At 31.6% G+C, this 27,984-nt stretch overlaps 3 protein-coding genes across 3 annotated transcripts in view; 2 read left to right on the top strand and 1 right to left on the bottom strand.

Moving 5' to 3' along the window:
- Positions 1 to 1,590: 1,590 nt before the first annotated feature.
- LOC108764075 (phospholipase A1 member A) lies at positions 1,591 to 11,790 on the top strand. The gene is made up of 7 exons (XM_018512089.1): positions 1,591 to 1,661; positions 6,858 to 6,912; positions 7,100 to 7,245; positions 7,308 to 7,550; positions 9,094 to 9,294; positions 9,374 to 9,533; positions 11,689 to 11,790. Exons 1-7 carry the CDS (start codon positions 1,598 to 1,600, stop codon positions 11,759 to 11,761), a joined length of 942 nt encoding a protein of 313 aa, XP_018367591.1. The 5' UTR covers positions 1,591 to 1,597; the 3' UTR covers positions 11,762 to 11,790.
- Positions 11,791 to 14,332: 2,542 nt separating this feature from the next.
- Positions 14,333 to 18,420, top strand: LOC108764056 (uncharacterized). The gene is made up of 6 exons (XM_018512063.1): positions 14,333 to 14,543; positions 15,262 to 15,430; positions 16,352 to 16,512; positions 16,596 to 16,649; positions 17,866 to 17,972; positions 18,137 to 18,420. The coding sequence occupies exons 1-6, from the start codon at positions 14,493 to 14,495 to the stop codon at positions 18,342 to 18,344; spliced, it is 750 nt and encodes a 249-aa protein (XP_018367565.1). The 5' UTR covers positions 14,333 to 14,492; the 3' UTR covers positions 18,345 to 18,420.
- Positions 18,421 to 18,494: 74 nt separating this feature from the next.
- Positions 18,495 to 27,984, bottom strand: part of LOC108764018 (odorant receptor 94a-like) — a 10,532-nt gene continuing 1,042 nt past the window's right edge. Inside the window, 8 exon segments of the mRNA XM_018512004.1 lie at positions 18,495 to 18,559; positions 18,667 to 18,822; positions 18,902 to 19,145; positions 21,556 to 21,945; positions 25,646 to 25,680; positions 26,318 to 26,471; positions 26,556 to 26,795; positions 26,889 to 27,275. Coding sequence (XP_018367506.1) covers positions 18,512 to 18,559; positions 18,667 to 18,822; positions 18,902 to 19,145; positions 21,556 to 21,945; positions 25,646 to 25,680; positions 26,318 to 26,471; positions 26,556 to 26,795; positions 26,889 to 27,275 — 1,654 coding nt within the window. The 3' untranslated portion in view covers positions 18,495 to 18,511.

The raw sequence follows: 27,984 nt of genomic DNA, 5'->3' as shown, positions 1-27,984 counted from the left end.
CCCCCCCCCCCTCCCCCCGATCCGGGGGCTCGGCCCCGGCCATGCACACGATAAACTCGCGTAAAGAGGAAACCCGGATGAATCTGCTCGCTATGTAAAGAGAGAAAATCCTCCTAGGCCGGCCGCGAGAACCGGCAGCAACAATCCCAGCAAATCAAACACCCACGCGATACTTGACGAGAATGAAAATCACAGCCCGACCTTCTTCCCTCGACTGCCGAATCGGAACTTAGTCACCAACGCTCTAGCCTCGTTAAAACTCGCAAACCATAGTTGAATCGAATCTCTATTACAAAAATTTTCAAAATAAAAAGAACCCTCAAATCTAGCATCCTGTATTATAGTAGTTTGCGTATTACTCCACACTGATTGTCTAAATACACATCTGAAATCTAGGAGAGGCACCATAATATCATCACAAGCAACTTCAGAGGAGCCTTCCTTAGCCAATTCGTCAACCATTTCATTTCCTGCTACTCCAACATGAGCTGGAGTCAAAATAATTTTTAACTAACCTATTATATGCATAAGAAAGTTTTTCTCTAATTTCTATTATATACATATTCTTATAAACACTTACATGATTGTTTTCAGTTGCAAAAATCACAGCCTCACAGTCGGAAAATATAATAACATCTTTTGTAATAAAAAAACGTTGTATTACAGATAATATCCAACACAGGCTTGATAGCAAATGCCTCAGCAATAAAGGAAGAACATTTTTTAGGCAAACTAATACTGTAAGCAATATCTCTGTCCTCAACGACAACTCCCGCGCCTGTTGAAAGTGAATCATCTAATTTAGAGCCATCAGTGTAGACAATCGTGGGGTCTCCAGAAAGTCCAAACTTTTCTATGATGCTATTAATAAATTCGATTGTTGTAAACCACATTTTTGTGTAAATTTTACTTCATACCATAGACCTTTGTAAAATTTGTACAAAATTTTCACATTTGACGGATATTCATTTGTGTCCGTATAGCTCCATAAAGGATTAATCAGATTGAAATATCAATTACCGATTTCAAAAGTAGGGATTTCAAGCTTTCATATGATTTTTTTATTTTTTATCTGCGATGATGTTTTAATGAATTACGGTATTTTGAATATTGCGCATTTTGGAGCGTGTTCGAAAGTGTTCCCTATTTTTTTGTTGAGTAGAGTATATAATTAAACCAATATAATATTATGTATAATTAAAATTGCTCTTCCATGTTTTTATATTATAAAAACTTATATGAAATTTTAAAGAAATATTTAATTAATTATTTGAGAATAATGCATATTCTCTATATTATTCAGCAATAATCATTTAACAATAATTTTTAAAATTTACAAACACAAGTAACTTTTTTCTTGTATTTAAAAGCCACTTTATCTAATAGATATTCTATTAAGAAGAATTATGTCTACGACGTTTGACACGAGTGCGTCCTTTATACACACAGTAAAGCAAACGGCGATATTAGATAGCAGAATGTCTCATAAATTTAACAGCGCATAAATTAGCAATGCGACTTCTTATATTGCCATGCGCAGGAAAAAAATCGAAGTTCAGTTTATCCAGAAATCCTTCTTATTTGGTAGGGTCTCGTAATGAAGAGCTACATTTTTCAACAATTTGTTTTCACCATTGTGATAATATATGCATCTACGATTGGTAAGTATTGGTTTTCAATAATGAATTCTACTCAGTAAAAATAGATTAAAATGGATAAAAACTTTTATTCATTTTAATCCATCTGAATGTATGCTTTAGTAGCATTCATGATCCATTATTTTCACTACTTTAGATTCAATTGAATAAAAAAACTTTTCCCAATAGATTTAACTAAATTGAAAAACTAGTTCTTTCTTGTTCAGTAAATTTTTAATTGAGCGGTACTTACGATGTATTTAAAAAACTAATTTAATAATAAAAAATTAAAAATTTTTTTTAATCTGAAAGGCATAGAAATGTGTTTTATGTAATTCCTATAAATAAATAAAAATGCATTGTGATGAAACATTTCAATGTTTGCGAATGCGTACTTCTGAAAATCTGAATTTATTCTAATCTCTTTACTAAAAATTTAGCTAGATATATAATAAAGGAAATTCATTAGTTAATTAATAAATAAACAAGAAAGGACCACGAGCCAAGCTGGATGTTAATGCTATATATTAAATTTCATATATATAATACATATAAAAACATATGTTTCAACTTCTATCGAGTCATTCTCAATGTTTAAAAATCGCTAAAAACGTTAAACTACCGAATAAAATTTCGATAAACAATAAAATGATATAATAATCTCTAATTCTGGTCGCATTTACATATTTCAATAAACAATAAAATAATCCTTAATTCTTGTTTTACGCGTTTTACATACATATCGCTCGCAGTTCCTCTTATGTGATGAAATAGATCGGCGGCTAGTCATTCAATTCAATGCTTAATGCAAGTAAAAAGATGTGCGGATTTCTAACGGTGCGAACTAAATCTTATGTGAGCGTGGATAAAAATATTTGAATTGACCGTCCACATTGGTGTGTAAAACGTATTTTAACAATTAGTTAATGATTAATGTCCATATTTCTGACAACATAATTTAATTTTAATCTTGGTTTATATATATATAAACCATGATGTAATGATATATATACTTATATACATATAGAAACTATATATGTTTTTTTGATCACTGAACACGATGCAATAATTCATTTAGCTCTACGATATACGCCTTAAGAAAACAGCCAGATTAATGTGAAAAAATGATCAAATTTTGAGTTCAAGATCGATTTTAGCAAGGTTTCAAGCGTTTAAATGGATCGTTCCTCCCCTCAAATTATAAGTATGTTTACACAGAACAAGATTCAGTTGGAATTTTCCCAGGACTTCCTATAGAGCCTTTAAAAGTTGCTTTTAACTGGACTGTAAAACGTTTTTAAGGATAGAAAAAATTTTTTTACAAGTTTTAAACTATATCGCTTTGTGGTTTCTACATCCTCAAATCAAATGCCTCAATGTAGAAGTAAATAATGGCTTAATACTTATAAACAAAAGTTAAAAAAGGAACATGCAGCCAATACGTCGGTTGTTTGTTGCAATGTCATATATTTATAATAATCATTACTAGACTGCGGAACTTTATGCAAAATACTTAACTGAATATTTTGTATAAAATGCATATTTTGCAATTTTGTAAATTTACAGATGGCAATCTCAATCTTTTTACTTCACCTTTTAATAACTCTTTAACGAACAACGATTGACTGCTAAAACTGTCCGATAGTTAATATTCAGTTAAGTATTTTGCATAAAGTTCCGCAGTGTAATCATTACAAATTGAAATTCATAAACGTTTTGGTCGATATTCGGCCTTCATCAGTATGTTCTATTATACAATTTTTAAGTCGGAAGCTAGATAAGTTAAAAATTACAATTTAAAAATTATAAGAAATTAAATCTCAGTTCATTACAATGTGCGATGGTCAGTTAATATAAGAAGTTGAGTGTATGAAATCGTATAAAGTTCTTGTGAAATGGTTGATTTTTGTGTGAATATTACAATGTTGATCTGTTATTGACCTATAAAAAGGTAACGATACAAGAATAACGGGGTCAACTTCGTTACTCATTACTAAAGAAATAATGTTGTTATAAGCAAGGCTCATACAAAAGATTCGAACATGTTGAATATTCGATCTATTCGAATAATTCGAAGTTGAAAAAAATGAGCATCTAATTAGAATATTTCGGACAGTTCGAACAGTTCGAGCTTAAGCAGTGGTCAGTATGAAATGTCAGTTCGTTATGTCTGAAGTTTGGACGGTTCGGACAGTAAATAAATGTAGTATGCTTTGGAAACAAAAGAACAGTTTTTCACGAGACTTGAATATACAAATATTACAAAAATGTCAAAAAGAAAAAGTCGCGTCAAATTCAGTTATATTCAGGTTGATCCTGAGGACGACTTGTTATGTTTGAGTTCGAAATGTAATAAATTCGAACTTTTAGCTCTGAAGTGGGTTAAAATAGTTCGAACATACATTCAGTCCGAACTATTTAACTTTCGAACTTGAGATTCGAACTGTTCGAACTGTCAAATCGTCTGATGTTTCCGAACACTAGTTATAAGTAACGTCGTTATAAGTTACTTTGCAACCCTATATATGTACAACATTTTATATATAAAACATAATAAAATATTTTTTCGTTAAATACTTTTCGAGTTATAAGGCTTGAAAGTTACAGTACAGTCGACATTAGCATTATTCAAGGTATCCGACCGGCGGTTAAAAACCTCTTGAATGTTGTTCAAGATCATGACCTGAATAACGTTTGTCAAGATCAAGGCTATTGGTGATTGTATCTCTTATTTTCATTTTTACGTAAAAATGAATTTTTAGTGTAAAAATAAGAGGAACTACCTCCAATGGCCTTGATCTTGACAAATGTTATCTAGATCATGATCCTAAACAACATTCAAGAGGTTTTTAGCCATCGGCCGAACACCGGCTTAATGCCGGGACTGTAACTTTCAATCTTTATAACACGAAAAGTATTTAAAGAAAAAATATTTTATTATAGTGTTTTGAAAAACTCTCGAGGTAAGCTACAAGAATATGGAATAAAAAATGAGGGGTTCCGTTTAAGAAAACAATGCTCGCATTGACTTAGCCTTGAGAAAGCCATTCAAGATCAAATTCATATTTTCATCATATGTCCCCCTTAATGTCCTACAACTTTTTGTCTGAAACATTTTTCCATATCTAAAACTATTTCCGAGATATATGGCCTGGGCGAGACTTTATAGACACCCTGTATATATATACAGGGTGTTTGAAAAGTGCCGGGACACCTGAATATCATGGAAAGTATAAGTATTACAGAAAAATGTTTCAGACAAAAGTTGTAGGGTTCAAATCTATTTACCGATCATATCCGTTTGACCTTGGGTGGCATCGCCAAGATCAGGTCAAGGTCACATCAATTTTTTTAAATGAAACATCCCATTTTTCATTGCATATTCTTATAGTACATCCCGAAAGCTTTCCAAAACATTAAAATAAAATATTTTTTCATTAAATATTTTTCGAGTTATGAGGCTTGAAAGTCATAGTATGTGCCGGCATTAGCATTACCCAAGATGTTCGATCGACGCACCGCCGCGACGGAGAAGTAATCCAATTTAATGTGATAGTTGAATCCGACCAAAGATGCATTGAAAGAAAAGATTGGTTGCTGCAACAATTTAGATAGTAAAATATGGCATAGCATTTTTAATCGGCTGGAGCAACCAGTTTTTGATTGTAGCAGCAAATTTTTAATTGCGTTAGCCTATCGAAATCATATAGCGACATTGCGGATAGGTTAACGCAACTAAAAATTTGCTGTTACAAGAGACCGTGCACTTACATGATTAGTTGATGAGCATTCCCAGACAGCCATGTACGTTCTGACAATGTTAGAACGATATCGCAAACGTATGTTGAATACGTCGTCAAGATATTCAAGGCGCGTCTGTGATGCACAGAATATTTCTTCAGAATCTACTATGTCCGCGGTTTATCATCCCGTAGACTTCGCAGGGAGCTCCTAGTAATATACCGTAGTTATTCTGAAATGTATGAGTATGTCTTCAATACGTCTCCAGTACGTCTGTATAGTATCCGCGTTATCATAGTGATGTCTTTAGTATGTCATGTATGCATGCACATACATACACACATACATACAGATATATATAAAATTTCGCGCTTGCATGCTGAACGAATTAAGTATTTGCACAGTGCAGTTGCTACTTTAAAATAGTAAATATTTTGAAAGAATCAAAATGTTCTGAACGAATTAAGTATTTGCACAGTGCAGTTGCTACTTTAAAATAGTAAATATTTTGAAAGAAGCAAAATTTTTTAAAAATACTTTCTATTTTATAGTAACAACTGCATTGTGCAAATACTTATAATTCATTCAGCATGCTCGATACACTATGCTCGTGCTTAATCTCGTGGCTCACACGCCTGCACACCATGACACCTTCTTCTTCTTTTTCTTTAAAATTGATAACACTCGCCGCAAAAATGGAGACGATTCCGGCCAGAATCGTAAATAAATCATGTAACCAAAGTATGATACATCGGTCACCTCAAACCGGTGAATGGGACGAAATAATGATGTAATCAAGACAAATAATGTAACACAATGCACAGTCGAAGCCGGAAACACTTTCCAAAAAATGGATGAGATGATGCGTACGTCCGTCCCGCTCGAGTGGTCTCGCGAAACTGACACCATGACTGCCATGACATGATGACATTGGAAGACATGACAGTATCAAGAATAATTTAGAGACGTCTTGGGTATAATCGATATAATAGCAGTATATTCAGCATCAAAATCAAAATTTAGCTATTATATTTGATATATCTTGACAATATATAAGAAATAATATTTTTCTGAGATGTCATATTAACATTTCTGGTTTATTCGGTATAATCACAGTACATTCAGTATGAATATTGCAATTTGTTAAATTACCCAATCCTGACACATTGAGGATTAATACATGAAGTATAAAATGTATCGAATTGCTGAAAATGACTCAAAATAGATTCGATACGTTCAATCAATTGTTAAATGACATCATAATATCGCAATAAAAATTTTTAATGAAAGTTTTTTATATTAATTTGTTGCGCACTATTAATTGCGCTGTACTCTCATTAGCTTTATTTGATTCTCCTTTAACTGTTTGAAAAAGTTGTTATACTGAAGAAATATTTTATTATAAATTTTTTTTCTCTGTTCTGCTTAAATACAGGCAATGTTTGATATAAGAAAAAATGAGCATTTATTTTTTTGTAGACGGAGTGCCCATCGAGGAGGACCTTAAAAGCATCTTTCTACGTATTTATGTCGGGTACTTATTTTAAACTTTTGATTTCTTTTATCACTTTATTTATTTAAAATTAAATTCTTGCGAAAAAAATAAATTAATTGCATTTTTCGTCATGATATCAATCTTCTTTGACGAAAAATAAAAATAATAATAAATTTTCCGAAAAACCTATTTTTTTATTATTAATCCAAAATTTTATTTCTTTCAGAATCACTATACATGAATATATCGATTGCTCACTGGAAAACGCCAGCGCAATTACATCTCGATTAAACACTAGCAAACCGACGGTGATGTACATTCATGGTTTTTCGGAAAATGTAGAGAAAAAGAGCGTACAAACAATAGTGCAAGGTATATCAAAATGACATGTAATATGTATTTTAAAAAGTATATAAATTACTTTTATGTTTCAGCTTACTTGAAAAGAAACGATCATAACATTATCGCAGTGGATTACAGTAAATTTGCGAACGACTCATATGTAACAGTGACAAGAAATGCTCCTCGCGTTGCAAATGCTCTTACGATGATTCTCGATAAGATGGCGGAGTTGGACTTCGATACTGAAAAATTACACGTTATTGGGCACTCCATGGGCAGTCAAATCTCCGGTTATATTGGCAGAAAAGTTAACTTTAAGATTCCTAGAATAACAGGTGAAAGTCCAGAAGTCCAGTTTTTTATTAGCTGATTTTTATTTGGATTTTAATCATATCACTCATGCTTAATATGGTTTGAGTAAAAAGAAATTTCATATTTTTAGATGACATTCAAATCTAAAAATACGAAATTACTTTTTATTCAATCCAAATATCTTGTCCAATACCAAAATATTTTTAAATAACAAGAGATATTAAAATATTTTGATGATTTTCTTTCTCTTTTTTCTCTCACAAATTCACAATGATGAAATAATTCAAATTCGGATTAATTCTTTATTATTTTTTATTTCGTATTCTTACAAATAAAATAATTTTATTTTTTTAAAAAGTGAAATCTACATTCCCCCTGGGAAGAAATGTTATATATATGGATATATTTTATATATAATTATAATTCTATAAAATATGTCAATTTTATATATATATATAATTACATATAATTTTATATAATTATACATGAAAACATTTTTTCCCGAGATTTTTGCTAATTGTAAGTTTCAATATTGTTACGTCCGTACCGATAAGAATATAGAAAATAGCGATCGAAACGGCGCGGCGTCATATGTACGAGCGGTATCACAGGAATAGAGGAAGGTAGAGATTGATTGGAGAATATTTTCTTAGATAAAGGAGGTACGATCAATCCAAGGCGCGTCTCAGATCGAGCGGCAAACCAAAAGACGACAGCCCATACTCAAATTCTCAACTAGCGGACTCGAATTAACAGATTTTTAAAGAGAAAGATAATTTATTAGTTAATTTAATGGAAAAGAAAAATGATAAAAATGCAAAAGAAAAATGATAAAAATGAAGGAAATTACTATTACTGATATTTTATATACTTAACTGAGTAATTTAAATTATTAATGAATTTGTATTTTTTTTTAATGAGAAATAAGATTTAAGAAGATTTGTGAGAGATATTGTTATTTATTTAATTTATTAGTTATCTTATGACGAAAGAAAAATATTAAAGAAGAATTGAATCAATATTAATAAATTGTAATTAAAATAAGCAGCGTGATTTACAAAGAATTTCAGAGATTCGAGCAGGTTCATAGGTGCTGGAGGCAGGGGAAGTTGTGGAAAGAAAATCGCGCACCATATAGCGTTCCTCAGTTCTTTTATTTACACTTATTTAGTAATATTGATAGACCGATTGATAGACGGAAGATTTTCCAATTATTATTTACACGTATGTCAGAAGCAACGCGATACAGTTATGGCAAGTTGGCGCGATTACTCGGTCTGTCGCGAGATGGCGCGGCGGCGGGAAGGGTAGCCTTCGAGAAGAGGCGCGAGGATCGCCCTTAGCAATGCGCCGTTAGGGGCTCCGCACAATAACAGGAACAGGGAACAGAGAACAGAGAATAAGAATTTCAACCTATCAGAAATCATGTATTGTGGAATACGCACGCGGCCGGACGTAACAATGCACTAAAATTAAAAAGATATATTAGTTTGATGCATATATGTACATATATATAGATAAATATTATTATTATATCATTATATACTTTTCAATATTTTTGTATAGGATTGGATCCCGCTGGTCCTCTTTACAACTTTCTTCAACCTCATCTTTCGCTCTTTGACGCCCGTTTTGTGGATATCATACACACGGATTATGGATTTTATGGTATTGCCAGGATTACAGGCACAGTGGACTTTTTCCCAAACGGTGGTCAACGCATACAACCCGGCTGTCCACATCATCCTAAATTTTATAGCAAAGATGGTATATATATTTTTTCTCATTTAGAATTTGCAGTTAAAGATTGTACCTTTTACATTGCTTTTTGTCATTTCATTGATAGATTTCTGCAGCCATCATCGTTCTTGGAAATTCTATGCAGAGTCTCTGATCAACGAATCTGCCTTCCTGGGTGTGCAATGTTCTTCATTATCTCATTTGGCTTCCGGCAAATGCAATAATAACACGCAGATTATCATGGGATATGCCACTCCAAGCAGCGCGTCAGTGAAAAAATTTTGAAATAAATGATATATTTAAGAAAAAGATTATTATTTTATAAAATTATATTTTAGTGTAAAAAATTTCTTAGAATTTTTTACATAATTTATTTTTTATATACAGGATATCTCGCGAGACTTTTGCTATAACTTACGGGAAGGTAGATGGGATTGAGATGAACACAAACAATAAGGGACACTTTCGAACATTTGTAATAATACGCTAGAGAAACATCTCTACTCTTCTTCGATTTTATGATATATTACCATCTGATTCGCCGTCTACGGTAATTACACCTAAAGAGCACAATGTTATGTCAAATATCGTTGGTACGATTAACAACGAAGAGTCCTTTTTATAATTTTTGTGATAGTGAACTTAGAATTTCTACTACCGTAAATACACTATTATACCTACTTGCAAGGTCGAAAAAACACGTATTCTGGGAATTTTTTTTGAAAAAATTTGAAGTGCTTTTGAAATTAATGTTTACGTATTCAAATATATGTATTTCAAGGATAATTCAGTACTTTTTTTATTGCAAAATATCGATAAATAAAGAAGATATGAGTGATCTCCCAGAAACAGTTTTTTTAGAAGCATTTTGCGGTGACCACTCTGGCTTTGAGCTGGTTTATCTGAAATGAAAAAGCCCGACAAATTTAGATCTTAATATATAAGATTATCTAGTGCCCGATCGTTCATTTTTTTTTTAAATTAATTTGCGACAAAATGCTGACTGTTCAAATTCGAAGGTACGATTCTTCTACCAAAAATTCGCTCGTTTTTTATTAGTAAAAAAAATACGCAACGAAAAAAAAGCCACGATCGGGGGCACTAGATTTTTTAGTACTAAAGAAGCCTACCAAATTTCATTTTGATCGGTGCAGCAGTTCTCGAGATATTTTGGTCACCGATTTTAAAAATGCAGTTTTGAGAAAAATGCGTTTGAAGTTTCAAATTAAGTTTATAACCAAATAAGATGCAAAACTTACACGGAGTCGTCTATTCCTTGAAATTTATAGGAAATATTTCTGAAAGTATACACTTTAAGAAAATATTAAAATCCAAGAATCGATTTTTTTGAAGTTTACAAGTAGGTATAACCCCTTAATTACAACAGATTTTCAGTAATTTTTTAAGGATAGGTTTTAACAAAACTCTTTATTAATATTTTATCATATTCTGATGAAATCATGTTCTCCTAACAGCAAAATGATAGTAGAAAACGGCGGAGAATGATATTATTACTTTCGGATATTTTTTCTTAAATTTGTTTTCTTTCGATTTAGAGAAGCGTCAGATTACGATATAAATCAATTAGATTTTCCGTAAATTCCATAGGTCTCTATCGCTTTCTCTCTTTCGACATTCTTATTCACAGAAGTTTATTGTGATTTGTATTTGTCTTATTTTTGCAATGTTATTTTATATATATATTATAATCGGTTTCATTATATTATAATCGCAAATGTGCGTAGCGCATCGAAGTCTCTCGGCGCGGTGCGACAACATGTGAGCGGCGATGCCGGTTTCCCTTTTTGCCTCTCCAACGCGTTGCCGGCAATCAATACTTGATAAATTGGGCCGGGCTACACCTCGAGCGGTCGAAGCGTTTTTCTCGGCGTGTTCTCATTAGTACAATAAAAAATTTCAATATCTCGATTATTATTAGCGAATATCGCTAAATGATATGGGATTTTTGTATTCATCTTGATCCTATCTACCTTACTATGAGTTATGGCAAAAGTCTCCCGGGACACCCTGTATTCATTTTATAACACTAAAAAAATTTTTCAGACTTTTTAAATTTGTGAAAAATATTGCCTCCCCCGGGAGTCGAACTCTGATCTTTTGCATTCCGTGCGAGCGTCCTAAGCCTTTAGACCACAATATTTTTCGCAATATGATGACTGTGTTCCGATATTCACTATCAGTGCTGAAAATGCATGGTGCTTGTAACGTATTAATAGATTTTCAGTACTGGCAATGAATATCGGAACACGACCAAAATATGAAGAAGTTCGACATCTTTTTTTAAATCTTCATTAATTTAAAATATGAATAATTCTAAAAATATTAGAAGATATAAGAATTTCTTAACTAGAATAATGTTCTTTAAATGCAAAATTCCATAATATATTCTTTTTCTTTTAGGCAAGGAACCGTTTATCTCCTAACAGCCGATCAAAGTCCTTTTGGATTGAAGGAACAAGGACTCTTGACTTGATTGTGCTACGTTGAGAACCACAATATAAAAACGATACTGCAAGAATTTTAATAAAATAGAAGTAGTCAATTCTGTTACTAGTTATATAAAAGGAAAAAGCAACTAGAGAGAATGTATATCGGCTTCTAATGCATATTTTATCATGCTACATTCATTATAATATAACGAATGTAGCATGATAAAATTTAATGTCCAATTGACGATTGTCACATCACTACGATATTCGATATATTCTTGTCATTTAAATTTAAATTTGTTAAAAATACGACTAATGGTTAACTGGAAGTTCGAGAAGTCTTATTAAAGTATATATAGATTCAAAAATATTGTGCTGGCGCTAAGATCTATGACTCGCGTATATCAATCGCGACGATAATAGGAGTTATAGTGAACGTAGCGAATTAATACCAACGTTTATTTTTAAATAAAATGGAATAAGGCGGAATTTACCGCATAATAACTCTGACATACCTTTCATAGCGTACAGATAGCCTTTATAGAATTGCACGTAACGTTTTGTGGGCCGATTAGCAAAACATATTTATGTATAAATTATCTATAAGTGAGAGAAAATAAAAAAAGCCATACAGCAAAAAACGCTGAAACGAGGAAATGGAAACTGTAATATAACAGCATCTATATTCGAACTTGACTCTAATTTACCCTTCTATATTCTTGTTAATTGTTTAAAAGAATAACTTAATTTGCATATTATTAGTTTAAAATATCTTATTCAATGACGTATTAATTATTTCATTAATTTAACCGTAGGAAAATAAAGCACCTTTTTCAAATTTTATTGTTAATTATAACTTTATATTTTCTTTTGGGAAAAATACTGTTACTTCTAAAATTTTACACACTAAATAGAGATTATTTTACAAGAAATTTAGTTTTCAATGAAAAAGTTAAAACTTTTATTTTCGATCGCCTATATATTCACATCGGTATCACTGTGCGTCGCGCGATAAGCGTTTCAGCGTCCAGTGTGTAGAAGTCATAAATTAATGGAAATAATTAATAATTATTTAACGTGTAAATTGACGTTCCATGTTGCACGTAGATTTCTCCCGTAAAGCGATCGCATTATCAGCATTAAAATAAAACTGCGTGCTAAACTTTGGAATTGTACGGTATTTTTACGCGTGACTAGTTTCGTGCAGAAATATTTAATATGTCTCATTTTCAAACAGTACACAATATCGCCACTAGAGGGACACAGCGAAGTTCAGTTACTCGTATAAAACTACATCGAATTGGATAAAAGGCGCACTATGATGAGAAATTCTCAGCAAAAAATTTTTATCCTTTTTTTGGCTGAGTTCTTCTACTATATTGGCTAAATATTGGTTTGCCAATATTGGCTAAATATTGTTTTGACAATATTGGCTAAATATTGTATTGCCAATATTTAGCCAATTAATATTACCCAAATAAAATTAGTTAATTCCAAAAAATTGTAATTTTTATTTTTATGAAATACCCAATACTTTTAAATATTTTTAATCAAATTTAAAATTGAAGACACACTTCTTACTGCAATATTGGACTAACTCACATTTGATGAAAGCGGAGAATATAAATAAGACAGTCAGAGGATGGTGTAGCATATATTCCAATAAACACATATTATCATATAGTACGTGATTACTAATATTGCAGCAAGGTCTTCAACTGAAAAAGATGTCCAAAATTAGTCCATAACATGGCCATAATAGGTCCAAAATTGGATGTGTTCAGACATCCTATGGACGTACAAAGTTGTGACAAATGTACATCCCATGGACGTCCATAGGACGTTCGACGGACATAATTTGGACTTCCTATGGACGTCCCAATGTCCAGAAACAAATGTCCAGTGGAAGTACAATGGACATCCTTATGCTATCTGGGTAAATAATTATTTGAATAACATAGATAAGATTTAAATGATTACAAAATAATAGATAGCTGGTAATCTACTATTTAATTATATTGGCAAACATTTCAAGAAAAAATGCAGTTGATGTCAATATGATGCAACAGTCTGCTCAAATTTACAATAAAATGCTAGCTTGCAGCTAATGTTTTATTTACTAGATATGACAGACTGGATGGCACGAGAAAATAAATGAAGAGAAAAGCATTTAGCATTCCTAGAATCGCTATCACACTGTTAACATTTTATTTACTGGATATGATTAGATGGTATAGGAAGATAAAAAAAATGAAGAGAAAAAATCCTTTAATATCGAACAGTAAAGAAACTAACGTCGAAAGACAACATAGTGATGTGTTTAGTAGATCGAGATAAACATTACTATGTCGTTTATTTTGATATCTATTATTTGTGAATTTCCTAATTTACTTCTTTTTAAGTTTTTGATTTCTTGCAATAAGAGAAGTATTTTTCTCGCAGATTCAGATCAGCTTTCCTGTTCTATGATAAGCTAATCTATATTATTGCAAAAAATGCAAGCGACTAGTAGAATGTCTGACGCGATTGATGATTGCTGATAAAACCTCGGAAGCAGATAATAATGCGGTTGATAAGGAATAACCGACATCGGCTTGCAAACGGAAGTCGTCATGTATCCAAATCGGTTTAAGTCGTCTATGAAACTGCTTAAAGCTCACAAGCTGCGTAGCTACCGGTGTAGCATTGATACTTTGCACGGTTTGCTTATTCGTTCGTTTCATATTGTTTGTCACGTTGTGCGATTGAGTGGAAAGAAAAGAAGTAGTTTTAATTATGGGAAAGTTTGCTACAGTGTTTTTGATAGAGCTTCTCTTCATTGTGGGGGTATGCGAATGTTTTTTTTTTATTGTTCGAGTCGATTATTTAATCGAAAATTTAAATATGCACATTATACATTGAGCGATATAAACGATTATTTCTTAACAGTGTTAAACGACAGATTACTTTTTAACAGTGTTAAACGACATATTTAATATTAATTTAATATCAATTGAAGAGCATATTGCAATAATGGACTAACTCACATTTTGTAAAAATGGAGTAAATTAAATCTGAAGTTATATAATATGATGAGAAAAATATATGTAACATCGAATATGTATAATATTAATATTTTTTCCACGACTTTAACTTTAAGATTTAGTTATTTCGTTTTTATAAAATGTAAGTTAGCCTGTTGCTGCAGCAAGCCCTTTAATTAATAAAATTAAATTTACAGTATCAAATATAATAATTAAATTTATAATATTAAATATAAATTAAATACAGTGAAGAAAGAGACGATACTAATTGCGATGTAAGCAAAAACGAGTTTGCGCAATCAGATAAGTGATTGTCGAAAAATATCAATTTGTCTGATATGTGATATCGAATGATTAATTCGAGATAAATTATATAACCAATTACTTTTCTTTAGAAAACAAAACTTAATTTTAAAATTATTAATTACAATATTATCATAAAGGATATTGCACTGATAAAATATGAATATGCTGTATAAATTTTAAATTAAAGCATATCTTTTTTGCATTTTTTGTTTTAGATTGTCCTCGGAGATCGTTTTCACGGATACGAGTCTTACAAAAAGTTCTACAATTATCGCGTTAATGGTGGGCGACTAAAACATCCAACGACCGCTTCCTATCAAGTGACGAAAGAATCATATTATGATCCTAACGACATGAAAGAAAAAGTAAAATCGCGCTTTGAAGGTAACGTGTGCAATCCTAAAATAGTATTTTGACTGTTTAAGGGGATGCTGGAGGGACCCAATTATCGACATTGCAGTTTGATCAAAATCTCCGAATTGACTAAATGGAATAAAAAATCCTTTTACAGGATTAAAGTAAACGCAAAATTCTGACGTAGTGTAGTGGATTTTATACTAAAATAAAAAAAAAGTTTAAAGAATTTTTTACTTTTTTTCGATTTTAGTATAACATCCACTGCGCCACATCAGGATTTTGCGTTTACTGTAATCCTGTAAAAGGATTTTTTTATTCCATGTAGTCAATTCGGAGATTTTGATCAAATTGTAATGTCGATAAAAAATGCACCCCTTAGTAAACAAAATATCTCTTTATGACATGTGAAATATAATAACAAATAATATTAATTAATAATAATTAATAGTATATATTAATATTAATTTAATATAATCACGTGTACATAACAGAAATTATACATTATAATCATTCTACTTATATGTTCCAAATGAAATATAATTACTAAAATCACAATAATGTTTTTCGTGTTTTGATAGATGCGAAATTATCAATTATTGTATCAAAATCTATACCTTATATATTTTGTTTTCAATTGAAAGAATTCCTATATTTAGCGGTTGACTAAAATAGATTAACATAAATATTTAAGATACTTTTTTGGAAATCTTCAAAATTTAAAATAGAAAAAATTGTTTAAATAGTATTAGATTTTTTTCTACTAAGGCGATTTTTAGTTGAGTAAAAAATTTTGGTAAGTATTATTTTCAGATAATTTGTTACAGCAAAAAACTGCAACAATATTGCCGTAACATTTGTTACTGCAATATTGCTGAAATGTTGCTGTAGTATTGCTGGAATGATCTGTGATCTATGGAATAGCAAATAAAGATGATTTTGAATTTTCAGAAGGATGGCAAGTAAGAAATGGCGGTAACCATACAGAGGTAACACGTTGTGATTACACAAAACAAACTTTCTGCGAGGATGTTCCGGATTATCCTCAAGAATTTGTAAATCAGATGCTCGCCAAGAATTCCAACTTAATACATTACGCGTACGAGGATGTTGTTAGTAGACTTATAATTACAATATGATATTTCTTCTCGCAGCTAACAAAAAGTTGATCTAGAATTTTCTATTTTATGAATAGATTGCTCTGTCACCGCGATTAGATAACGAAGAGGAACCACTTTGCCTGTCTACGGTAAAATCATCTTTAAATTGTGATCTCTTCTAAAGGTGAACCTACGATCAGTAATACTGATCAGTAATAATGAATTAGTAATACTCACATTAAAACAGTATGCATTTATATTTTTAGTATTTTTACGATCTTACAAAAATTACAAAAGAAGAAATTACAAAAATTGTTTATACAGGGTGTCCCAGTAACTCTATTACAAGACAATATCTCCGTTACCGGTAATGATACGCGAAAATGCCTTTCGCGAAATCACATCACAGTCTCCAGTAAATCCTAGGTGGATGCAAACTGTGCAGTTTCAACATCGTTGGTCGTTGAATGTATGGTGTGGTATTTTGGGTGACTATCTAATTGGACCACATTTTTTTGACACGACTGTTAATGGCAATACGTATACAAATTTCTTGCTTAATACACTTCCGTCATTATTAAAAAATGTTCCCCTATATCCTTACGTCTAGTTATATAGTTTCAACAAGACAGTGCACCGCCACATTACGCTCGTTCTTCTCGCAATGCATTAAATATTTTATATCCAAATAAATAGATAGGAAGAGGAAGTCTGACTCCTTGGCCGCCACGTTCTCCTGATATTAATCCCCTAGATTTCTTTCTATGGGGCTTTATCAAAGAAAACATTTTTTCGACAAAGCCTACGACATGTGACGACATGAAAGAAAGAATTCGACAAGCTTGTGCTGCTGTAACACCCCAAATATTCGCAGATGTGCGATGTTCGTTTAATACTCGAATTAACAAATGTTTAGAAGTTCATGGAAACAATTTTGTACACTTATTACAATAAATTTTTCTATGCCAAACTTTCAATTGTACTTATTTCGTTATTCGCACCCATTCCTGAAAATTTCTGAATTTTTCATACTCAAGGTCACGTAAAGGTCATAATATTATAAGCTATTGGATTCGTCTTGACCTCAGCTATTATGCTATAATCATAAAAGTATGTAGTCCTATTTAAAAAAATATTAATGACCTCTTAAAGGCTCTCAAAATATGACCTTGAGAAAGAAATAATTCCTACCATAATGTGTGTCCCTTCGAACCAAACAATTTCTTTCTTAAGCATTTTCGCATATCATTAACGGTAACGGAGATATTGCCTTGTAACAGAGTTATTAGAACACCCTTTATATGTAAATAATGTTAAGTTTAAAAAATGTCTATAAACACTAATAAAAACCACTTAAAATTACAGGAGCGATTAATTCGTCCAAAAACGGCTATAAATATGAAAAATCAATGGATGTACATTGTCCAGGCAGGCGAAAATTTTTTTCAAAGTATACGCATCGAAACTTGTATGTAAGTACAGAAAAAAGATACTTTAAATTAGAATGTCACAGTCCTTTAATGTTTATATGTAATATTAATAAGAAAATTACAGAATAAATATAGTATATATAGATCATAAGACGAGAATAAAATAGAATGTTACGAGAAATATTCGTAATGTATACTATTCTCAGAGAACAAGATCGTAAGTGCAGAATGATCGACGATTTTGCTGAAGGATACGTCACGATGTGCAAACAGAAGTATATTTATCGCGAGCTGTCAGCCATTTCTCAGGGTGGCGACATCGTTCGCGATTACTTCCGACTTCCTGCGAGCTGCTGTTGCCATGTTCATTTCCAAGCCATTGAAGAAAAAGCGAGAATAAGATCGTTTTTATAAGATCTTCAGCCTTTACTTATATGAAAAATGTATAAGAATATATTTAAGAAAATATTTAAGCACATTTAAATTTCTAAGCGGTATTATTTGCGTGGAAATAAATATATAGTTGGCCACCAGATTTCTTCGATATGAGTATCCGAAAAAGATGATAGCTTTCGTTCGTACTAAGATCCTTGCAGGACGTTGTACGCTGAATAAGATATTTTGATGATCTAAAAAAATGAAAATTAAAAAATGTAATAATCAAGACATAATTGTTTTAATTACTTAATTAAAAACATTTTTAGCGCAAATATTATGACAATATTATCCTGTTCACCTTCATAAACGAATCGTTAGACAAAGTAATCATGTATCCACTAGTTATCTTAATTGGTCTCTTAGATCGCGTAATTATTAATAAAAGAATCTTCATTAAATCAACAGGAAGCATTGGCCAGTCCATCTCATAAACAGCACTTCCGATTTCAGTGCTCTACGTATTTAAGAATAAACTGATTAAAAAGAAAGTTTACTAAATCGGCTTCAAATAAATTAAATATTCTTTGAAGAAAATAAGGTTTTAAAAGTTAAAAAATTTTTTAATGACCGACCTTCAATGTTACTTCGTTACCAAACCAGCAGTACAAATAAATCTGCATAAGCATACAACCAAGATACGACGAGCTCCATGCAAATTCAAGGCTCAGCAAATTCTTCGTCAACATTTTGTAGATGCTAAGACAGAGCACTGTCGAGCTTATGGTGAATTGTACGAAAATCATTAGCGTGAACACTGCATTAATGCGTTCAGCAAATCTGTACCATTATGATTAGTTCTTTTATACATATATATATATATATATATATATATATACATGTGCATGTGTGTATATACATATACACACGCAGAGGGTGTAACTAAAATAAGATAACAAATTTCGGGACCCTATAGTCCCTGCACCAAGCACGAAGAAAAGTTGATATGTAACACAGACTTCTATAACTAGACTGCTGACTCAATATGATAGAAAGAGATAAAGCTGTTATTGTTTTAGTTCACATATGCGTCCTGTTTGTGAGTATCGCCTGAATTTGTGTAAAAACACCAACACTGTTATCTGTGTGATTTATACATGTGAGAGTGAGTGAACACAAAATATGGCACTGCTCAGTGCTGTTTTCAAACATGGAGGCGAAGTAAGCAATCTATTTATAGAAGTCTGTGATATTTATGTACATACGTTCGCAAATCCACTGTTACTGAAATATATAGCTCACAATCAGTTACATGATCCCCACGATCTCCCGATCTAAATCCTCCAAATTAAAACCCAAGGAAATTTACAGCAAGATAGAAGTCTCCTCCCATGAGAATCTGTCGAATTTACCATGGGTACCCATGGTTAGGCAAACTTACAGGAAAATTCCCCATGGGAATTTGCAGTAGCGTTAGAAGTTGCACAACTATTTAATATTCCCTACACGAGTTTTTAAAGATAAGTTCAATCTAAACAAAACAAATGTGTGGTGAAATTGAAGTGCTAGTCAAATGGGTATTGCCGTTTGGTGCATTTGTTGAAACTCTACATTTTTTGTACGAAACATTTTTCCAGTAAACCAATACAATACTTTCCAAGATAAATAACCGTTCCGGAACTTTTAACACGTAGTATATATACAGGGTGTTTGGCGACTACCGCATTTTTTTGTCATACGTGGGTAGAACAGCCTATACTGAATCAAAAAGTCCTGTACCATTTTGAGGTGTCAGCAATAGTTAACAAGATATTAATTACTAAGAATTGCAAAATATTGGTCTTGAATAATTTTTTACTCAAATACTATCAACTTTACAGAAAAACTGCAACAGAGGAAAATTATTTATTTTCTTCTTATAAAGTTCTGAGAATTTTTTTAAAATTTGTTATCAACTTTTTAGTACTGCATTTTGACGCCATTTTCTTATTTTTACCAACATGAGAAAATACGGTACTAAAAAATTCTGAAAAAATTCTGAAAAAATTCTCAGAACTTTATGAGATGAAAATAAATGATGTTTGTCTCTCGCAGTTTTTCTGTAAAGTTGATAGTATTTGAGTAAAAAATTATTCAAGACCAATATTTTGCAATTTTTAATAATTAATATCTTGTTAACTATTGCTGACACCGCAAAATGGTACAGGACTTTTTGATTCAGTATAGGCTGTTCTACCCACGTATGACAAAAAATGCGGTAGTCTCCAAACACCCTGTATATCAAAATGATATTATATAGGGTGTCCCGACCTTTTTTGCCAATCACTTTTGTGTAGATAGAACGGACTAAACTGAGTCGAAAAGTCCTCTACCATTTTGCAATTTTCTCAATAGTTAACAATATATTAATTACTAAAAATTGCAAAATATTAGTCTTGAATAATTTTTTACTCAAATACTATCAGCTTTACAGAAAAACTGCAAGCGACAAAAATTATTATTTTTTTTTTTTTCATAAAGTTCTGAGAATTTTTTCAGAATTTTTTATCAACTTTTTAGTACTGCATTTTCTTATTTTTACCTACATGAAAAAATACGGTATTGAAAAATTCTGAAAAAATTCTTAGAACTTTATGAGAAGAAAATAAATAATTTTTGTCTCTTGCAATTTTTCTGTAAAGTTGATAGTATTTGAGTAAAAAATTATTCAAAACCAATATTTTGCAATTTTTAGTAATTTATATCTTGTTAACTACTGCGAAAATTACAAAATGGTAGAGGACTTTTCGACTCAGTTTAGTCCGCTCTATCTACACAAAAGTGATTAGCAAAAAAGGTAGGGACACCCTGTATATATTTTTCTTACATATGTATATACATATATAGTCCCGAATTTAAATAGCCAAATTTAGAGGGGGTGTAGGAAATCGACAAACTGAGTAAGAAAAAAAAGCACTTTTCTGTCTGGAAATCGGCGCGTATACTCTCGTACTGCCTCTAACGCATTATCGCTGAACTTGTACACGAAAACAATAATATTCCATTTTGAAAACAATAATAAAATCCAAAAATTACATTTTATATTTTTTGTGATTTTTTCCAAAACAAAGCAAAAACGAGTATATCTCTAAAAAAATTTTTTTTTAGTTTATCGATTCCCTATTTACGTTCCCGAAATTTAGCCATTTAAATATGGGACACTCTCTATATTTCTTTTCTTTTTTACGAGCGAATAAATTCTTATCTTCACCTATATACGAAGCGATGATGATGAACGAGCTCGCGAATTAGTCGCTGTCCTCGCGCCTTGAAGTCTTCTTTCGAGATACTGCATTTCTGGGCTTCTCGTAGCGAACTCGGCAACATACGAGCGCGATAGCAGAGTATATCTAGCTGGGCGCAGGTTTGAATCATAAAACCAGATATGAGAGTTTCGTGGGCAACGCTGGCGTTCGCACATATAATTAATCCGATGGTTTGATGTAACATAGTAGCCCAGAAAGCGGTCGTTGACGAGATGTCATAGGGCACCCAGTCGGACAACGGCAAAGTTCGAGTGCTAATAAAGTACCGGAATTGAGCAACCGTGGCGAAAAAGACGGCTGACTCGTTCAGTATTTCGCAGCATACGGTGATTATTCTGGAGAAACATTGAAGAAATATTGCAAAAATATTGGGAAAATATTACAAAAATGTGAATGATGCACAAATGCGTATTTTATAAATAGACCAGTATGCAATATAAAAATACTTTTTGTAGATCTATTAAACAATATACATCAAGATCATTGACTTTCGAAGAGATTATGATCTTACGTGAACATTTACTTAAAACAAAAAACACGTCAGAGGAATGTACACACAGTTTACTTAAAATAAAAATCTTTTACAATTAATATTATTAATAATACACCTCTCTCTCTCTCTCTCTCTCTCTCTCTCTCTTCCTTCCCTCTCCCCCCTCCCTCCCTCTCCCTCCTTTCCTCTCTCTCGCTCTCGCCATTATAAAGAATCTTATTTTGAATAAGAAAGTTAAAAATATCTTTCTAACATTTTTTAAATATAAATTTTGTCTCAAAATTCCAGAATTGCATTATGCATAAATGTTTTTATAAATATTTAATCTATTAATTTTTAAATTCTTAATTTTTTTCTTAGACTTTCGTTTCGCATAAAAAGATTATTTCAAGAATATAATCATACAAACCTCGAACTTAGTTCTTACAGAATTTAATTTCACAATACTTTACACTGCGTACTTTGCGCTACGATCGAAGCGTCGCTGAATATCCATTTCACGATCGTTCCGGGGTACGCAGATGTCTTGCAACAGCATATCAGTGAGACCGATGATCTCATCCCGACGTAGCGTCAGGTTCATCACTTTGCAGCTAACGCCGAGTACCGACAGATATAGCGAGAATTTCTCGATGAATGTCTCGAGATCCTCTGTTATGAAGCAGTCGACTAAACCGCAAAATGTGAATGAATAAAGTAGAAAATTCATTACGATAGAATAAATGATGTACGCCCAATACTTGATAAAAGTCAAGTTAATGGGTCTCCAGTATCCGGTATATGTTAATAGCGCGAACGATAACGGAAGAGTATGCATGACTATTAACTCTTGAGAGTCTAAGAAAAGGTCTCGAAGATCTTAGGTAAGTCTCGATAAAAAAATATTTCTTGCAAGACAATTAGTTCTGAGGATGCTATTATATTGCAGTTTCCTGCATTTCCTCGCGTCAGCGTTTCATGTCTCGTACCCCTTTCCTTATTCTCTCTTATTTAGGAATTACTTTGACTTGCGACTTATAGATAATTATAGACTTATAGATAATTCATGCATAAATAAGTTTTATTAATCGTTTCATGAAATACTACTTGCAATTCTACAAAGACTATCCATACGCTATAAAGACACAATTATTAAGTTCCATCTTATTCCGTCTTATTTAAAAATGAATGTTCGTATGAATTTGCTACCTATGTCATCGTCGTGATCGATAAGCGAGTCTTAGATCTCATCTCTGACATAAAATACACTCTTCTAATTTATATGCTTTAATTACTTCTGGAACTTTCAATTATCTGTCAGTTTTGTATTTTTAACAAATTTAAACTTGAATTACAAGAATAAGGTGATATGACAAAATTGCCAATTGGTCATTAAATTAGTGACATTGTGAACGAAAGACAAAAGACTTCTAGGCGGAATAATATAGCGATGATAGCTCCGTTATTACGAGTAAAGTAAGTCGCGTTCGATTATCCATTAATATATAATAAATACAGTGAGCGGTAAAGTGTGCACGTTGGAGAGGCCGATACACATCCGTCTAGCTGTTTTTTTTCTTCTATACTAAGCAAGAATTCGCTCTTCCTTTTTTCTAGAAATTTTACGGAATCATAAGGTCTATTCTTTTCATTTTCTTACTACACCGTTTATATTTTCTTTTATTGTCTTCTCCAATACAGAGAGAAAAAGGAAAAAGATGAGTCGTGCATAAAGTTCATCTGAAAAGAACATGTCTCTTTTTCTATCGTCATTTTCAACGTAGCACAATCAATTCATCGAAATGAGTCCTTCGAACTTTTTTGGAAAAACTTTGATCGTACATTACAAGCTAAGATAGTTTTTGTCTATAAAAAAAGAAAGCAAGTATTTTATTTCCTCAAAAACACATCAGAGAATTTATACACACACAAATAATGATACTAATGTATATTATATATACGTTATATTACCGTCTTACGTATAGGAAGGACTCCTATTATGAGATACCAAGTTCATTTTGGGTACAGACTAGAAGTCTATGGACAGAATTTAAAAAAATAATTTTGAAAGGAATTAATAAATTTTAAGTTAATGTTATGTAAAATTTAATTCAAATTCTATTTTTCCTTTTAATTGAAACAATTTAAAAAGTGAGCAAATCGCAAAGTCAAAAAATTGTGCTCCTAATATGAGATGCCCCGAGAAATCGATAATAAAACACAAAGTAGATGCATTAGTATAGCAATTAAAAAACTTTATGTAATTGTTTCTAAAATACAAACGGACACAGCCAATGTGCGCGCAAAATGGACATGCATTGTGCCCGGGACTCATCTTCAGGTAGTTGGAACCAAGCATCACAGAAACAGTCATTCGATGTTCATTCCGGTTGTCTACTTTATTATTGTACAATAAGATTTATACTTTAGCAACGATCTTCGCTATGACATAGAAGCATAGATTACTTCATATTAGAAATACTCTGGATATCTCTCTCATATTACGATTTCCACGCCTTACGGTTTTACGATTATCAAATCTAACTTCTAAATTAATAATCGTAATTAAGCAATTCAATATATCCCGTATTTTTCTATTAGTTATATGATCTTACTCTATCAATCTACAAGAAGAATTTATTGCCAAATATTTACTTATTAAATAATAAACAAGGCTTATCTCAATGAAACTTGAAGACATCCAAATTCTAAAATCTTTTTTAACAGCGACTACAGGCATAATCTAATAATAAATTTTCCACTATATATATAATTTTCAATTCAAGAGCAATAAATTCATGGTAGAGCCAATAGATAGCGTTTATTAGTTTAGCAAAAACGCTGCTATCTCATATCAAGTTTATTATCAAAAATTTAATTGTTTTTTTTTAATAATTATTTCAAAGTAAATTTAATAGTAATTTAACTTTAAAAGAATAATATAATTTGTATATATTATTAGTTTAAAATATATTATTCAATAACGTATTGATTATTTATTTAATTCATCGTTGATTTAACCGTTAGAAGATAAAGAATGTTTTTCAAATTTTATTGTTATAATTATAACTTTATATTTTCTTTTGGGAAAAATATTGTTACTTCTAAAAGTTTACACACTAAATAGAGATTATTTTATAAGAAATTTAGTTTTCAATGAAAAAGTTGAAAACTTCATTTTTGATCATCTATATTTAGATCGGTACCACTGTGTGGCATGTGCATATGTACGCACTTTATGAAAAACTGAATAGAAAATTCCTCTACCATTTTGCAGTTTTCACAATTTTTTTTAGTTACCCAATAAGCGGAATGTCTAAAATTGACGCATGAGACAACTTTGGAATATCTTTAAGAAATCTGTAAGAAATATATATCTTTGAGATATTTCATAAAGAACTTTGAATGATACTTTAATTGTTGTTTTCTACATCAATTTTACCCGCTTATTCGGAAATTGTTTGAAATTAACTATCTACGTAGAAATAATTATTTGTCCACCAGGTTTCTTCAAGATACATATTGAAGAAGATAATTACTTTTGTTTATATTAAGATCCCTGCAAAACGTTATACGCCGAGTAAGATATTTTAATGATCTGAAAGAATAAACATTATAATGGCATGTGTGAACCAAAGTATAATGACATGGGCGCCGACTGTTATGGGGTGTGTGTGGTATATTTCATCAGAATTTTTCATATGTGGAATTCCACACATAAACTGTTTTTTAAATATAACTAATGTTGATAATAACTGTGCGTTTTTTTCTGCCTTGAGAAGATTGAAACATATTTTCGTTCTACAATGCAGCAAGTGCAGTTGAATTTAGTAACTGCATTGCATGTGCATTCCGATATTGCTGAGACTTTGGATATTAATGCACTTATGAATGAATTCAGTATAAAAAACAATATTTGGAGTTCAACATTTTCTGTAAGTGTTTCAATAAGTTAAACAAATATATTTATAAGAATTTATTATTAGAAGAATTTCGTCGTTCATTATTCAGCTGTTATAGTTTTGGCATAAAAATCTATATTCTCTGTTATAGTCTTGATATGAAAGTCTATAAAGAGATCTTGGAAGTAATTGTAAAAATTTTATTGTGCCCCCTCTTCTGTCACATTGTTCAACTCCACACATGACAAATTGACAAGTCGGCGCCCCTAATTAAATAGATTAAAAATGTTTTCAATATCGCTAATGTATTATTATTAATATCATCCCATTCACCTTCATAAAAGATTCGTTGGATAAAGTAATTATGTATCCGCTAGTTATCTTAATTGGCTTCACAGATCGTGTAATAATTATCAAAAGAGTCTTCATTAAATCAACTGGAAGCATCGACCAGTCCATCTCGTAAACGGCGTTTCCGATTTCAGTGCTCTGTGTATTTAAGAAGCTGATTAAAAAGCAAATTTGCTAAAACCGGCTTTAAATAAATTAAATATTCCTTGAAAAGGATAACGTTTTAAAAGGTTTAAGAATGTTTAAATAATCGACCTTCAGTGTCACTTCGTTGCCGAACCAGCAGTACAAATAAATCTGTATAAGCATAGAACAAAGGTATGACGAGCTATACGCAAACTCGACGCTTAGTAAGTTTGTTGTCAACATTTGGTAGATGCAAAGACAGAGCACTGTCGAGCTTATGGTGAATTGCACGAAAATCATTAGTGTGAATACCGCATTGATGCGTTCCGCAAATCTGCACCATTACAATTATCTATTCAATATATATGTACTATATATATGTATATATATTTCTTTTTCTTCAAGCGCGAATAAATTCTATTTTCACCTATACACGTAGCGATGATGATGTACAATCTCGCGAATTAGTTGCCGTTCTTGCATTTTGAAATCTTCTTTCGAGATGCTGCATTTCCGGGCCTCTTGTAACAAATTTGGCAGTATGCGAGTTCGATGGCAGAGTATATCTAACTGGGCGCAAATTTGGATCATAAAACCAGAAATGAGAGTCTCGTGAGCAACACTGGCATTCGCGCAAATCATTATTAAGATGGTTTGGTGCAACAAAGTTGCCCAAAAAATGGTTGTTGATGAGATATCATAGGGCACCCAGTCATAGAGCGGTAAAGTCCGAGTGTTGACAAAATGTCGAAATTGAGCAATCGAAAAAAAGGCGGCTGACTCATTCAGTATTTCGCAGCATATGGTGATTATCCTGGAAAAATATTAGAAAAATATTGGGAAAATATAATGAGTGGACTGCGGATTTGTATGCAGTACCATTTTTTTAGATTTAGGTAACAATAATAAAAGATCTTTACTGAACACTAACAATTTTAAATTGTTTTATGGATGCATATCGAGATATGCAAAATATATGCACAAAAAATATGCGTTATTTATGCATCATATATACACGTAAAATAAATAAAGATAATATGCAGATATATATGTAGGTATATAGTTTGACTATATACCTATACTTAAAAATGACATAGAAATTTATGCAAAGTATGTATTTTATGGAAATAATATGCTCGATTTATGCAAATATGTCAAGTTTATGCAAAATATACATTTTGTGCAAATAATATGCTCGATTTATGCAAATATGCAATTTATGCAAAATATGCATTTTATGCAAAATATTCAGTTAAGTATTTTGCATAAATATCCGCAATCTAATAATGAGTTGTTGATACGTAATTAACTAGACAATTACAACTCCTATAAGATTACTTAGGGCACGATTACGATAACTGTGGCCCCTCAAAATAAAAGAGATTTTTGTAAGCATTTTTAGCGAAGAATACGAGAAAAATAGTAAAAAAATTCTCTAACCAACAGATACTAAAATAACTAACAATTAGACATAAAAAAAATCGTCGCTTCGCATGGAAAGTCATACGCCCCATAGCAGGGGG

The sequence above is a fragment of the Trachymyrmex cornetzi genome, unplaced genomic scaffold (genome assembly GCF_001594075.2).
Source record: "Trachymyrmex cornetzi isolate Tcor2-1 unplaced genomic scaffold, Tcor1.1 scaffold392, whole genome shotgun sequence".
Taxonomy (NCBI): Eukaryota; Metazoa; Arthropoda; class Insecta; order Hymenoptera; family Formicidae; genus Trachymyrmex; species Trachymyrmex cornetzi.
The sequence above is the reverse complement of the archived record's forward strand: the minus strand, read 5'-3'. Positions and strand labels throughout refer to the sequence as shown.